The following is a 15,299-nucleotide window of genomic DNA, read 5'->3' as shown; positions in this document are numbered from 1 at the left end:
AAAAAAAGTTGTTGGTAAAACATGCAGTGCATCCAAAGATCAAGGCCCTAAAAAATCCTAGAAAGAGAAAAGGTAAAAAAAATTATGAACATTCAATTTGTTTTTTTTTTTGGTGACAGGAAGCTAATCCTATGGCAAGGGAAGAATTTCGGAGCCGATTTTAGCTACTCAAGGTGATACTTTGGCTACGTTCAAGTTGTATATTTGTGTCATCATTTTTACAGTACAGAAACTTGACACACAAAAGTTTGAACCGCCTACCAACCTTGGCTATTGCACCTACCTACTGCATCCAAGGTTCAATTCCTTGTAATAAAGTGTGCCTTGAGTTTTAGAATTGTCATTCTCTTTCATCTTATAAGTCTTAGCATCTCATCTTATTTCATAAACTTTTCTTACAAATTTCTATTGCCTTGTTCGGTCATTTCTTTGAAAAAATACGTTTCCTCTAGCAAGGGCACTCCTTTTCTTTTAACACACATCAATGCATGAATTATTGCTCAAATATGAACTAGGAAAGCAAAGAGACATTGGAGATCCACAGACTTATATGCCTTAAGAAAAGGAAAAAGAGACGGAAAAGGCGTGTTTGATTGCCCGAAATGACTTTTATTAAAGGCGTGTTTGATTGCCTGGATTCTTTAAACCCGCTTCGTTGTTCATTGGTATGGCTATTCACTTGTACAACTCATACTTTTTTGGATATGCTTGATTGGAGGAATTTTATTTTCATTTTGCACTAGTCTCTAACATGATGTTAAAATTATTATACATTGGTTATCTTACAAGTTTAATCTATTGATAATGATTTTGCTATATTTACTACATATTTGTGCCCTTCCTAATCCAAGCATCCCTCTGCATTGGATTAGGAATGTCATGTTTGCTAAGTAAGAACTGTCATTGTTCTTTATATCCTTCGCTTTTTGTAAAGCAATTTAGCATTGCTTGTACAAATGAATCTGTCGCCACTCACTTGCAAGTTGTATAAAACATCTTCTCTTTTATACGAACAAACTTTTTGCGGGTATTTTTTTAATATTCGAGCATGTAAGGACGAGACAGTTGGCGACAAAAGCCGGCGGCCTTTTTCTTAAAACGACCATTTGGATGAGGATAACAATTTTTTTTTTGGGGTTTCCTGGAATGAATTCCAAAATGCCCGCTCTACCCCTCACTCGCTGGTACTTGGCTGCTGGAGCGACGGGATGCTCTGTTCCTTTCTTCACCCGTTTCGTCTCGGAAGTTCACTCGGCGCCGGGCGGAAGCTATGGCGACGATCGCGGCCCTCTCCTTCGACAAGGAAGCCCTAGCTCCCTCTTGTCGACCGCTCCCATCGAGGTGGCTCGTCGTCCTTCTCTTTTGCTGTGTTGGAGTCCTCCACGGTGACGCTGAGGAGGACGCCAGCGGCTTCGGTGGCCCCAACACAGTCATCATCTCGAGCGTGTACTATCCGCAGATGCAGCTCAAGCCCTTCCAATGGAACTACATCAGAGGTGTGCACGCCTACTAATTCCATTCACCCCTCCCCCTTTTTTCCCTTGTGAGCCATGGCCGTTCTGAGTTATCTGCAACCTTGCGTCACTAAATTTAGAGGTTTGGTTCACTTTGAATTCTATTACTATACTGCATGACTCTCTCTCTCTCTCTCTCTCTCTCTCTGTGTGTGTGTGTGTTTTCTTTTTTGGGGCCATAAGTTTGATGAGCATTTATTCGGAGGAGGTAGGATTAGGTAATAAATGCAGCTGCAATATTTAAGAAGATGAAGTAGTACATAAACTGTTACAGAAGCATGTGAACTGGCAAACGGACGAGATTTTAATGTAGAAGAAACAAAAAAATATAGAACAAATAGGAGAACGGGGGCCTAGGGGAGTTCTTGGCCTAAATTAGTCAAATAAAAAACAATTAGAATTATACCGAATAAGATCCAAGAGCTCTGCGTGCTGGAGATCAGGAGAACGGCAGGTGTCAAAAATTTGAGTTGCCAACGTCCTTTCCAGAGAGCACAAGTCGACTCCCTCAGCTTCGTATCATCTAGAAGTGTTATCTTCTAGAGAGAGAGAGAGGCAACCGATGGAGGCGACTTGTGCTCCGGAAGGACGGCGGCCAAGAAACCAATCATGAGTGATGAACCCAATGTTCTGGCATCTACGCGTTGCCTTCCTAATGTTATAGGAAAAAATGCTTACATATGTACATCAGAGGACAGACTGACTGTTGAAGAGGCTTCCGTGCCACCAATCGTTGTTTGATCAACTAGGTGATGTTCAGTATTTACATGAGTCGGGCTTGCAATTGGAGTAGTCTGTGGGGCGACAGGGTCAAGACTGCTTGCATGACACAAAATGATCCCCACTTGAATAGAAGAGAGGAAACTATTTATGTGTCCACTGTTCCGTCGATTTTACACAATTTCTTGCCATGGACAGATTCATATGATTTTTTTTTTCATGCTTCAAACCATATGTTAGAAAGAAATAGAATCAATAATTTTCTACTCCATCAACATTTCATGCACTCTAAGCGAGTGATTGTTTATGTCCCTGACTTTCCTTCTTATGCATTGAAATGATGGGATTCAAAACTTGTTACTTGTTAAACAAATTGTGCAGATCACATCCATCAAGTTGTTTTGATCATCAAGTTATTTAATCAGATGACTTTAAGGTGAGGAATGATCCTTAAAACATGGGACAAACCATCTAGCCACACTCAGCAGTAGGGATTTGGAACCAGAAAGAGGATTTTTCATAATCCTGGATTATATTTGGAAGTTGGAAATCAAACAGGGACATGGAGAACTACTGATAAAGTGATATAACAGGTCATGTAAAATGCTGATAAGTTGTCATAAATAAATAAATTTTTTGAAAATAGAGAACCGAATAAAAGAAATGACATGGAACACTAAATTTAAGTAGATTTACGTAGGAGTTGGGATTTCAATGTCTAGGAACTCTAGCCTATGTTTAAGAGTCATTTATTCTTGGTACTTCGCTTCCTGATTCTTAGACTTCAGGCTTTCTACTTACTCCGAGTACACACACACACACACACACACAAAGCTGACACACCCACATGCACACATATAGAGACAGGCTTGCTTTCCATGTTGGTTACACATTAGTTTATACCTATTTATGATTTATTGAAGACAAAATATTAAATGAGAGAAAATTCACGTCTGTATGTTTTGCGGGCATGCTGGCATGCAACTGCATGTGAATGCATCCTCCTCATATAAAAGATACTCATTTTCTGACATTTTATTGTGAATTGATGAAGATGAATTCTAGAGGTGAACCACAGGTGGAGAGAGGGTGGTTTATATGAAGGATGTAGATGCAACGGCATTGCTGCTGAACCTTGAGCATTTCCATGTGTTGATCTTGTAAAGCAAGATGGTCGGAAGACTCGGAACTCACCCGGGGTTTAATTAGAAAGCAGGAGTGTTAGGTGTTTTGGTTCTTAAAAGTTTCCTTGTTATGAAAAAGAAAAGAGAAGATAATTATGGAGATTGGTAAGTGAGATGGACTGGATATATTAATAACACATAACGTCAAATATTTTTAGGGAAATGCTATGGAGGCAATGGGATTATCAAGCAAACAATCTGAAAATGTTATATCAGTGATTCAGATGTTTGGACGTCTTGGCTTTCATGCTTTATGAGGAACTTAGAATGCATTTAGTTGAGTCTGCTAATGAATAAAGATTGGTGGATTTCATTTTTGAAACTAAATTAAAACTACATAATGAGCCAAAGGAAATTACTGCAATTTTGTGATCAGAATAAATATCAGCCGCTATTGCTATGAATTTATCAAATTACAGGTTTCACATTCTTTTCACTTTTGTACTCTTTCCATGCTTGACTTTTAGACATTCTTCTATCTTTACAATTTCAGTTGAGCTACCAGCTTGGTTTTCTTCAATATCCTTGGGTCTGGAGACGAATTTACATATAGTAAGTGTATATAATCTCATACTCTCTTATCTCATCCTTGGGTGTATGGACCTTATATATATACATAAAGTGTAGACGCAAACATATTTACAAAATTACGATTATTATTTATATTTTTTGTGTTTGTATTATGAATTTGCATTATATGTGTTTGTGTGTAAGGTAAGGTGCTCAGATGCGGTTGTTGTGACCATGCATAGTTCCTAATGACAATCTAATATATACAATTTCTTTTGCTCTCATTATCCCAAAATTAATGCACATTTTGAGGGACATTGATTTTTCTTTGGCAAATTTACCTGATCATGGGCCCATGCTTATAAGATCATTAAGTGCTTATGGTGCTTTTGGTAATGTGAGAAATGACTGCGTATTAAAAAGGTTTCAGAGGACCAAAAAGTTGTGGTGATCTTAATATGTGTGTGTGTGTGTGTGTGTGTGTGTGTGTGTTTGTGTGATGTATATATATATATATATATATATATATATATATATTATCTACAATAGTCTGGTTATGTGATATATTCTTGGAGGACAAGAACAAATTTGAAACTATTATTGTTCTCCTTCTAGTATTTGGTGCTTCCCTCTTGTTTACAACAGCGGCATAGGTGTAAATACTTCGGGCCGGGGGGCATGCTGTCAGCTTATTGATGTTCTTCAGTTGCCTGCTGTGTTCTCCATGACAGGACATAGAAGAACTAAGAGGGCTCCCAATGAGTAAATTGCCTTTGATATGCTATCAAAATGGTAGACCTCCACTTCCAGATGCACCATCATCAGATTTGAACCCAGGAGGTAATTTATACTTCTTTGTGAAGAAGAAATTGTGGGTAAATTTTTTTCAAAAGAATGCTCTGCACTAATCTTTTTCTCGACACTCTGCAGTCTGCAGTCTGCGCCAATCTTGGTTGACAAACATTTCCAAACAAAATAACTGAGTGTGCTTTGAAGTTGAACTAAAAGGCTATATTTTTAGAAACATGGTTTTTCTTTGAATAGTTTCCTATTTGTGGGGCCCATAATGTAAAGCAACGGTGGTTGAGAAAATCTAAAGGCTTTTTGCTTTTTTACAATCAGTTATGTCCTTAAAGCTTTAAATAAGCCTTATGTAGCACATGTCTATTCCTTTGGTACTGGACCAAAAGGTTATGTCAATATATTGTTGGTGGGTTTTATTTGTAATTTCTGCCTTTTTGGGCAGCAAAGGTAATTTGCTTTCGGTGGAAGATTATGACAGCTATGAATTTCCTACGTGTACTTTCTAAGATGGAGCTTAAAGTTTAGACTGAACCATCAATAATTAATTGGCGTTATGAATTGAATCTAGCTGAAGTATAAGCTGTAGATTTGTTTGCTATTTGCTATTTTTATGAAAATGATGCTGATAATATGAACTTGTAATTTGTTTTTTTGCAGCTCTGGATTTGTTCCATGAGGAAGCTATTGTGAATGGTTTGAACAAATCAGGCATGGAGCATTGTTTCTTTTTTCAGAGAGATATGGTGGTCACCTTAACAAATGAACAGGTTGTAGATAAAGTATACACACACACACATAAAGCACATGAACAAATGAACAGATTGCAGTCTTGTAGATAAAGCATATAAACACATACATATAGTACACATACAAGTATGTGAGAGAGAGTGTGAGAGAGAGGGAGAGCACTTTATCCACCATTTAGTAGTTAGTACTATCCAGCGTATGAGCATCTTATGTACTGTTACTTTGCAATTCAAACCAAAACATATAGACAGGTTCTACATACCCAAAAACATGTGAACAAAACGTGTAGATTGGACTCCACAACGGTTTAAATTCAATTCCTTTGGTTCTTTTGGCTTGTAATATTTGATGCGAGGGAGAAATAGCTTAAATTGCTGTCCACTTTATCTACCATTTAGTACTGTCCAGCGAGAGAGAGCCTAGATTGTGCTGTCCACTTTGTCTGCCATTTAGTACTGTCCAGCATATCAGTGGCATCCCATGTGCTGTTCTTCGCAATTCAATTTTCATCATATGTATAGGTCCTACATATCCAAACATTGCAAGAAAAACATGATTGATGTGTAGATTGGATTTCATAAGAGTTTAAAATGCAATTCTTTTATTTTTTTGGCTTGTAAAATTTAATGTGTGCAACAAAAGATAATGCTTCTTTTGATTCCTATATTTTTCAACATTACAAGTTTGTGTGGTTGGATTTACTCCGCAAAATTTAAAATACCTAGAAGAACAGTGCATCCTCTCTTTGGAACTCTCTCTCCACCCCCCCCCCCCCCACCCTTCTCTGTGCACACACAGACATACACACATAGATACATACATATATATGTATTCATGTATGTGTTTATGTATAATTGTTGGACAGGACAATACTGGTACATTCTCTTACTTTCAATGGAGCAATCTTTAGTATCTCTTTCATTTCCTTTTATATTTTAAAATGAATGCTAAAGAAGTATTTTTCTTATTTTCCTTTTCTGTAACTGATTTTTTCTTTAGAGGTAATTATGAAAAGCTAATTAGCCAACTTAGTCTGAGATATGCAGTTTGTAACAATGTTAAAATGTGCAGGTATTTCCAGGTGCCCTCTATCTTGGATTTTTCAATGGAGTTGGTCCGATGAGGACCCAGTCAAAGATGGTATGGTTTTAATGAGGGAAAAAAAAAACCAAGAAGTTCCAGAGTTGTCTTATCTGTGTGATTCATTTACCAGTCAATTGGTCTTACTTACTGACATTGGATTATATATTGCATGCTGATTCTTTTGTGTTAAACCTTGCAGATTATAAGAGGTCTAACATATACATTTGCTGCTAATGTCACCATATTAGGGTGCATAAGCCCATTGCTAGGGGGTCCATACTGCAATCAAACGCTTGACATGATCTCCTGTGCCTTATCAGATAAGACCAATCAAAGAAATCTCCTAGATTTGGATCCAAGGGAAGCAGCTTACTTAAACACCAATGGGGCAGAGTCTGATATCTATTTACTAGGCAACAGTTGTTTGTCGTCCAAGGGAAATTTGTGTGAAAGCAGGACAGATGTTTCTTCTCACTGGGAAGGACTATCAATATCTCGAATGTCAAAAAATGTGGAGAATGTTACTGTTTGCAAAAACTCAAAGCAATTGGAATGCCTTAGAATTGGTGATGTAAAAATGTACTCATTGGATGTAACAAGTATGGCATTCCAGGTGGATCTTTCTGTTCAGGATGTAAAGAACAAGCCAAACATCAGCACTGGTAGTTCAGTGAAAGATGATAGTGTACAATTAATATGTCTGGCTAGGCACAACGCAATACCATCGAGGACATTGTATGATTATAGTGCTGATCTAAGTTTGTCTCCACTAACTATACCGTTTCCTAAAATTGGCAAGTGGTTCATATCGATTTATGTTCTTAACCCGACAAGTTTAAACACCGAGCAGAATGTTAATGCAAGTTCTTCAATTTGCTTTTCCTTCAAGTGGCAAATATATGCTTGTGCTACAGCAAAAGGCGGAGAAGACTGCCAATGGGAAAGTCATATGCTTCAGGTTTTGTGCTATATACTATTCAAGCTTTTTATGAATCTTTGCTTGTTGGCTTTTGCTTGATTGCTAGTCTGTATGATCCTGCTACAAACTGTTCCAAGTACCTGGTTTATGGATCACAACCTGCCCTTTGGTTTGCATCAGTTGGACACCAGAAATATGTAAAATCCCCAAGCATTTCATTCATAAGCCAGACCACTTAGGTGTGTCTAAAAGAAGTCACTGGTGCATGCTTAAATAGGTTTAAAAGAAAAGAACTGTGACTAAGGTCCTAGCAAACTTTTATTATCTTGTTGCTTGTGTTTCTTTGTTGTATTCTTTTTTCTTCTTTTTTTTGTCTGACCCCATGTTCCTATCATTTGATTTCACCATGCATTAACATTTTCATGATTGGCTTATTTGCTGCCCATGAGAACTGCTATATATACCTGATTGTTGTTTTCATTTGAGTTCCTTGGGTTTTTTGTCAGTTTTGATTTTTGAAAGAAGGGAATAGGAATCTGCCATGCATATTTGTTGATGAAAACTGAATGGATTTTGCAGAGAGTGGTTAAGAGAGGCACAGTGCCTTTTGAGTCTTATTATGTGCCAAATGATCAATTTCCTTCAACAATGCCTGCCAAGTTTCCATTGGAACCTTTGCTGAGCAACTCGTCATCCGTACAAAATTGGACCTCTTCCTGGACATACTTTCTTGTGGATGTCCCTTATGGTGCAGCTGGGGGCAATATACATGTCCATATAAAATCAGATTCTGAAATAAGATATGAAATATATGCAAGGTTAGGTGGACTACCATCTATTGATTTGTGGGACTATCTCAATAATGGGTCAAGCTATAGCAAAGACAGCATGTTTCTGGCATCACAGGGCTCATCATTGGAAGAAAAAGGAAATTTTTATGTTCTCTATGCTACAGAAGGTACTTGGTGTTTTGGATTAAGAGATGTAACTGGCGGTCAACTCCAGCAGCAGATAACCATGTCTGTAACACTCGAAGGCTGTCCCAATGGATGTTACAATCATGGAACTTGCCATTCTGCTGTAGACGAAAGTGGGCTGTCTATATACAGGTTGGTTTTTGGCATGGGCTTTTCTTTTATCTGTTACTTCCTTTTTCTTATGCATGTTTAGATGCACTCTCTCATTGAATGTAGTGGTGGTATAAAACTGCACCTCATGCTTCTCAACTGATACACAAATCCCATTCCTGAAGTTTTTCTTTTAATCATATGCCTTTTCTGATTGCTTTTCAGTTATTGTGCCTGTGATCGTAATCATGGAGGCCTTGATTGCTCTTTCGAACTGATATCTCCTAGGGGTAATCTTTATTTGCACTTGTTTTCATGTCTTAAAAGTTTTCGGTGATGTCTTAGATCTTCTGTACTCTTGCTGAATAGGCATAAGACATTCATGAGGATCTAAATTTAAGTGAAAATCCCATTTCCTGTAATCTATACACATTATTACTTTCCCATTGCCAATGTCTCTGCTAATCTGCTCGTTCATTGATGTAAGTTTCTTAGTGGTCCATATGTGTTTTTAACAATTTTTTGTTTTCCAATAATGCAATCCAAAGATGTGAAAATGTCCTCTTTTTTAATATTGCTATTGATTGCATATACTAATAGCCAGATTGCTTGGTTTCCAAATCTCTAGACAGGCAAATGTAGGTGGGGATTTATGTCATTCACTTTACATTGAGGTGGTCAGATGTAACAACCTCCTAGAGGAGGATTAGAGGCATTTGGCATCACTTGAGGTGTATGGGAGCATTAGATATTGAGAGAATTATGTGGTTGACAGCCCCAGGACATCTTTCTTGCGATGGCGGAAAAGTGAGATAATGGACCTGGTAATTGTAGTAAAGTTGTGCATGGTATCTGATGTTGCTCGACAAGAACAAGCAGAATTATTTTTATGGACCTTGGTGATTGTGGCTGTTGTATCCATGGAAAGCATATCTCTCTCAAAGGAAGTCTTTGAGGGCCGAGGAGCAAGCCTTGCTACCTCGACAAATAGTATTTCTTAAGGCTCTTGAAACTTTGAATAGGATTTTTGAGATTTTTTTTAAGGAAAATTATTATTTGGAGTCCAGAGTGTATTAAAAAAGACTTTTTTTTTTTTTACAAATAATGCATGTATCTTGATTCATTGAGTTTTTCAAGGTTTGGGTATACAACCAGGCAACTGTCAATATTTGAATTATGTTGAAATAAGGTACCGAGCTAGTGAATGGTAATGTTGAAATAAAATAGCGAATGGTGATGGAATTATTTCCAACATTTGCATATTGCAACAGACAACAAAATTTTCATGATTGTACTTCCACTTAGCAATATCTATATGTTCTTCTTTGCCCTTCTTTATTCTTTGGATTGAAGAAGTCTGCAGACCTTCATTGACTTGATTGCCCTGTTTCTCTTCACTTGAATTGTCTGAATCTCGTATGTGGATAGAAAGATGACTATCCAGAAGGTTTTACTAACCTCATTCTTATAAGTGGGAATATTATAAAACAAAACATTGAAACACCTTGTAGTTGCTAGTCATGAATTTGGGCAGATTTTGGGGTTTGGTAATGGGGAATTCATCAGGTAGAGAAGGCAACTTCATCTGCCACAGCTTTTGACCTACGCCACCAGCCTATCTTTTTTCTATGGAAGGCGTGGGTGCTTTCACTACCTGATTGCATGGCTTTATTTTGATCTAATGCTCATTATATTGAATAGGTCAATGCTGTAGCTAAGTTTTGGCTCTCTCCGAGGAGGTTATCATTGTAATAGCTACTAATTTACCCAATCCTAATAAAAGATAGTAGCCATTGAACACCCCTCTCTTCGCTCTTCCCATCACCCTTCTCCTACCTTGCACTCTCTTCTGATTTTGCAGGAGCTCAATCTGAGGGACAGTGGCTCAGGTGCAGCCAATCATGTCATATTGAACAAGGTTGCTGCATTCATCTGATATTCTAATAAAGGCCTTTTATGGTGTTCTAGTTTTGAGGATCAAGCTCCACAATTTTTTGGTTTTGGTTGGATTTTTGTTTAACGTTTCATGTTCTGTGGTTATTTTTCAATTGTGTGCATGTCTGACTCAAATATTTTATGTTAAACACTGAAGTGTAGAGCACATATGGCAATCGATTTGTCTAATTGTATCAAATGGGGCTGCTCTGCTTCCTGCATTTTGGTCAATCCACCAGAAGGTATCTAGATTTGTTTATGTTTCTGCTGAAAATCTTTTTGTTTATAGTGAATAAGTTTATGTACGATCACAACAACAATAATGACAGTAAATAACAAATAAGAAGAGAATTGTAACTACATAATGACTTAAAAGGTTTATATTTAATGCGAACTGGATGCTATAATGGTGTCCATTTTGTAGTCCAAAGTTCGATAGAACTATTAGAAATGTTACCTTGATGCATATAAGTAATCACGTGTAGGAAGTGTTTTATATATTATACCGAGCAATAACATGAGGTCAAATCTTCTGTGTTCCATGTAAAGAGTTGTTGATGTTCTGAATATTGGTTATCACTTATCACTTTAGGCATTCAGAAATTAAATGAGCAATTCCAGTTCAAGGGTTTGTCGACAAGTATATTAGTCAATAGTCACTAGTTTTTTGGGTGAACAAACTCATAGAATAGAGCGTGCAAAAGCTCAACTTTTTGCAGGGTTTGTCTATTTGGTATATATTGTGCATTTGAGTATGCATGCCTCCTGTTAGAGAATCGGCAGCTTTTTACTGTTGGAGATTGTCCAATCCAACGGCTAGAAATCTCACCGTTGGAGCCTCTAAAGGCTAGGCTGCTAGAGAGACAGCTATATAAGGAAAGAAGGAAAAGGAAAAATACAACAAATAAAAAAAAGAACAGAAAATGCAGAAATGATAAGTACAGCAAAAAGAATACTAATATTTACAATATATATAAAGTGTATATGGCTACGTGAAGTGTATATAAAGCATACACATACATATGCATATAGAGAAGAATATACAAGTGTAAATATATATATGGATATGATTTAACATTTTGGATTTTGGAGGTTATGAAAAGTTTAATCTTAAAGCTTGTATAAGTTCAGAAGGCATTGTGAACTTTTGTGTTGTTAATGTGATTATGTCAATTTCTGAATAATAAACTAATGAATGATTTGTACAATCTGCAAGTTTGCACATCTACATTGTTTGGAACGCCATCTAACCGACAATACTGATGGTTCCAGGCAATTGCTGAATGGATTCTGTTCACTTCAAGTGGCATATCTAGTGCATTATACCATTCTTGTGATGTAGGTACCTGGTGTTCTCTCCCCTATCATGTTCTACAGGTATGTTCCATCAATGGACCTTGTGGGTAGCAATGTGATATTATGTTGAATAACTCGAAATGTTGCACATGTTAATACTTTGCTTTGATATTATAATGAACAATCACCTTTATATAATTGAGTGTTCAACCATTGAATGTGTGAATTTTTGTGACTAAGGTGGACGGAGGAGTGGTTACAATTGAAGAAAACCCATGAATAACTTTATATAGCTTGTGTCTCACATGGTTGAATAGATTATCCAGATAGTGTATTTCATAAGAGATTAAAGCAAATGGTATAGGTTATGCCTTTCTGGGAGACAGTTTGGTGAGAAGTTTCATGGTTGCTATATCATGACTTTGAGATGAATCTCTCTTTCCCAAGGCAGCTGTAAGCACAATTCTCTGGATCTTTTGGGCAAGTCAATGATATATTTTCTCCCACTTAAAGTAGAGCACAGTAAATAAAGCCCTTGTATTATGTCTTCTTTCTTTTGATTAGATCATTACAGGGCAGTATATTGCTCGGAAATATGCAATTGCAATTTTTTTTCGAGTAGTTAAATCTGGGTGTCATAAAAGTTAGCCAGAAAAGTGGTAAGAGATTAAAAGAAAGAGGGATGTGAAGGTTTGGAACTTGAAGGCACAATATTTTAATAAATTACCTGGACAGTCCATGATATCATGATTTGTTGCTGAATGCAGTGTTGTAAGTATCGTATGATATGGGCCCGTATCGTATCGTATCGTATGATACGTATCATATCGTATAGAAAATACGATACGATACACCCTCCATATCGTAAACAGGGGGTGTATCGGGCCTGTATCGTACGATACGGTGCGATAAGCCCTATATCATACGATATGGGCTGATTTCAATAACACATGGAAACTATACTTGAAAAATCAAATATTACGCATTTTCTTATCACATCCAACTAGTAAATTAAAATATAAAAACTGCAAAAAAAGGGGAAAGCAGCACACATGGTGTTTGAAGCTCTGGAATAAAATTCTATCATCCCATCTCTAAGTTTTGTATAATGCCCATTTGAATGACTCAAGGTCAAAATAGCTGGGCAACCATATTCCACCAATTGCTCAAAGAAGAGCACATGAAAGAGGCATCACCAATCTTGTAGACGGAGAGCAATTGTGTGCCATTGGTGGCAGTTTGTGATAAGATTACTGCTCACGAGAATAATGGTGAAGGAAGCAATGCCGATAATAGAGGAGGATAACGTTCAATGTCAGCTTAAGTTATCTTGCAGTTACTCATAAAACTGTTCAAAATTTTGTCTCCTTTGGTGTATTTTTTTTGTTATGATATTATTTCTATTTCTGAAGGTGAAATTTTGCCTGTTGTAATTCTTCTTGTCGTGTTCGTCGTTTCAATTAGTAATACACTTCATGCTATGATTTTTTTTGGAATTTTTTCCTATTTTTTTGATTTTTTTTTACATACGATACGTTATGATATTTTACGATACAGCGTATCTTAAAGCTAGACCGATAACGGTTTACGATACGCTTTTTACAACATTGGTTGAATGCAACATTAGATCATGTTCTTTTCTTAATCATTTCAGATTTTGCTGTATATTGTTTCGAGACCAATAGATTCTGTGTAGTGAAGCAGTAATTTATGATTTTATTTCAGTTCTTAGACTTCTGGCTTTCATTCATGGCGGTTGTCAGTACTTTTATTTACATGGCTGCAATAGATAATGCCTCAAAAAGGGCAATGCAGATGGGCGTTTCGATTCTCACAGCTCTTCTGGCTGAAAATGGACCTACTAGGTATTAATACTTAGATGTATCATTTTCTTTTAACTCAAAAAGGGTTCCCTATAAATAGTGTTTTTCGACTTTGTAGGACAGTTAATGTGGTAATTGTACTGGGAATTGGTATTCTCGGTCTTCTTGTTGGATGGATGATAGAGATGTCCCCAAGATGCACAGCGATCCATTTCTTCAGACTATGCCATTTGAATTTACTTGTCAGGTAAGCACTTCTTATCTTCATTTTTGTGGATCAAAAAATCTCAAGTAGATGTGCACTCAATATCCTATCTAATTTTTCTTTGCTACAAGGTATTGTATGCCTGCAATGAGAAGCCTGGCCTTGTATGTGACTTTCTTTTTTCATGCAGATGTAATGAGATATGAGCGACTTACGCATGTGAATTCTGTTCTTTACTGTGAACTGGATGTCTCATTTCACGGTTCTCGTGTTAATGGTCCTTTTTGCTTATAAAAAAAAAAATTCTTCGATCTCTAAGCCCCAACATCCATTGTGTCTTTTGCATCTTAATGTCGGTATTGATTGACTAGGGTCTTTAATCAATCTACTGCACTGTCATCCTTTGTAGTTAGGGCTATATAACTAACTCTTTGTAGCCATTCATGTAAATCGATACAGACGTGCTATAGAGCAACTGAAGTGTAAAGCTTATAATTGATGCAGGTGGGGCAACCTAAAGCAATGGGTATTTGGCATGATTGGAACACTAAGACGTCGATTTCGATGGCGTTTTCTGTTTACAGGATTTTTTCTGTTGTCCATGGCAGCAGTGTGCTGGAACTTAGAGACCAGTCAAAGCTACTGGATCTTTCATAGGTATGTTATTTTTCTTTTTCTGCCCTCTTGTATTGCTTTGCACTTGATTCAGCAGTGGGTAAAACTTATCATTCGATCTCATCATTAATGCATTCCTCATAATCTTTTGGCAGCCTGTGGCACATCAGCATTTATAGCTCGTCCTTTTTCTTCCTTTGCTCAACTGTAAATAATACTACCAGCAGTGAGGAAAACCAAGAGCGTGATTATGAATTAGTCAGGCAAAACTCTACTGGGGCAAGAGTTGAAAGTAGGGGGACATAGACCTGAAGCGTTTGTCTGTAGAAAAATTCTCATGCTGCGCTGCACCCCCCAATTTCCCTCTATTTATGTCTGCATTCAGGATCTGCACGCGGTTAGTTTTGTGTGTATATTGTCCATTTCATTGTTAATCACAGGGGACTAGTGGAAGAGGAGACGGAGAGCATCATTGTATAGGACAGTAATGGCTTGATTGAACAAGCGATTAACAAAATGTACTACTACCATATGGAAATACTAATAAAATATCCAAGGACATCTCTCTCTCTTTCTCTGTGTGTGTGTGAGATAGGTACAAGCACTGCAGAACGCAGAACGGATATTTTGACTTATTCGGAGACAATTTTTTGCTTACGATTCCAAAGCGCGTGTTTTTTAACTTCTCGACGTGGTTCAGAACTTCACTGGAGCACCTGCCAAACGGAAGCTTCATGTTTCCTTTCTTTCCTTAATGTAGTTGAGATCAAACCTGTGACCACGATTCATTAAGATAATCTATAGTCGCAGCTTCCAGAAAAATAAAGGCCCACGTCGACCAATTCAAGGGCATGCTGATTCTAACTTTCTTTGAGGT

At 37.2% G+C, this 15,299-nt stretch overlaps 1 protein-coding gene across 6 annotated transcripts; it reads left to right on the top strand.

Moving 5' to 3' along the window:
• Nucleotides 1-1,159: 1,159 nt before the first annotated feature.
• Nucleotides 1,160-14,993, top strand: LOC116252268 (uncharacterized). Of its 6 annotated transcripts, none has more exons than XM_031626424.2 (15): nucleotides 1,160-1,496; nucleotides 3,912-3,970; nucleotides 4,660-4,768; nucleotides 5,390-5,499; nucleotides 6,551-6,619; nucleotides 6,762-7,520; nucleotides 8,061-8,590; nucleotides 8,774-8,838; nucleotides 10,410-10,466; nucleotides 10,646-10,725; nucleotides 11,756-11,860; nucleotides 13,505-13,644; nucleotides 13,721-13,849; nucleotides 14,392-14,464; nucleotides 14,578-14,715. In XM_031626424.2, the coding sequence occupies exons 1-14, from the start codon at nucleotides 1,271-1,273 to the stop codon at nucleotides 14,462-14,464; spliced, it is 2,511 nt and encodes an 836-aa protein (XP_031482284.1). In that variant the 5' UTR covers nucleotides 1,160-1,270; the 3' UTR covers nucleotides 14,578-14,715. The 6 variants fall into 6 exon arrangements, with proteins under 6 accessions (XP_031482284.1, XP_031482282.1, XP_031482280.1 ...); XM_031626420.2 differs by having other exon boundaries at nucleotides 1,163-1,496; nucleotides 14,312-14,464; nucleotides 14,578-14,993; XM_031626425.2 differs by having other exon boundaries at nucleotides 1,420-1,496; nucleotides 4,635-4,768; nucleotides 14,312-14,464; nucleotides 14,578-14,993.
• The last annotated feature ends 306 nt before the right edge of the window (nucleotides 14,994-15,299 follow it).

The sequence above is a fragment of the Nymphaea colorata genome, chromosome 4 (assembly GCF_008831285.2).
Source record: "Nymphaea colorata isolate Beijing-Zhang1983 chromosome 4, ASM883128v2, whole genome shotgun sequence".
Classification (NCBI taxonomy): Eukaryota; Viridiplantae; Streptophyta; class Magnoliopsida; order Nymphaeales; family Nymphaeaceae; genus Nymphaea; species Nymphaea colorata.
This window is presented reverse-complemented; position numbering and strand designations above follow the sequence as displayed.

Coding starts and splice junctions, on each gene's coding strand:
- LOC116252268 (XM_031626420.2), top strand. CDS start 1,271: ATGGCGACGATCGCGGCCCTCTCCTTCGACAAGGAAGCCCTAGCTCCC. Junction 4,769..5,389: donor ATCAGATTTGAACCCAGGAG/GTAATTTATACT, acceptor GTTTTTTTGCAG/CTCTGGATTTGTTCCATGAG. Junction 7,521..8,060: donor GGGAAAGTCATATGCTTCAG/GTTTTGTGCTAT, acceptor TGGATTTTGCAG/AGAGTGGTTAAGAGAGGCAC.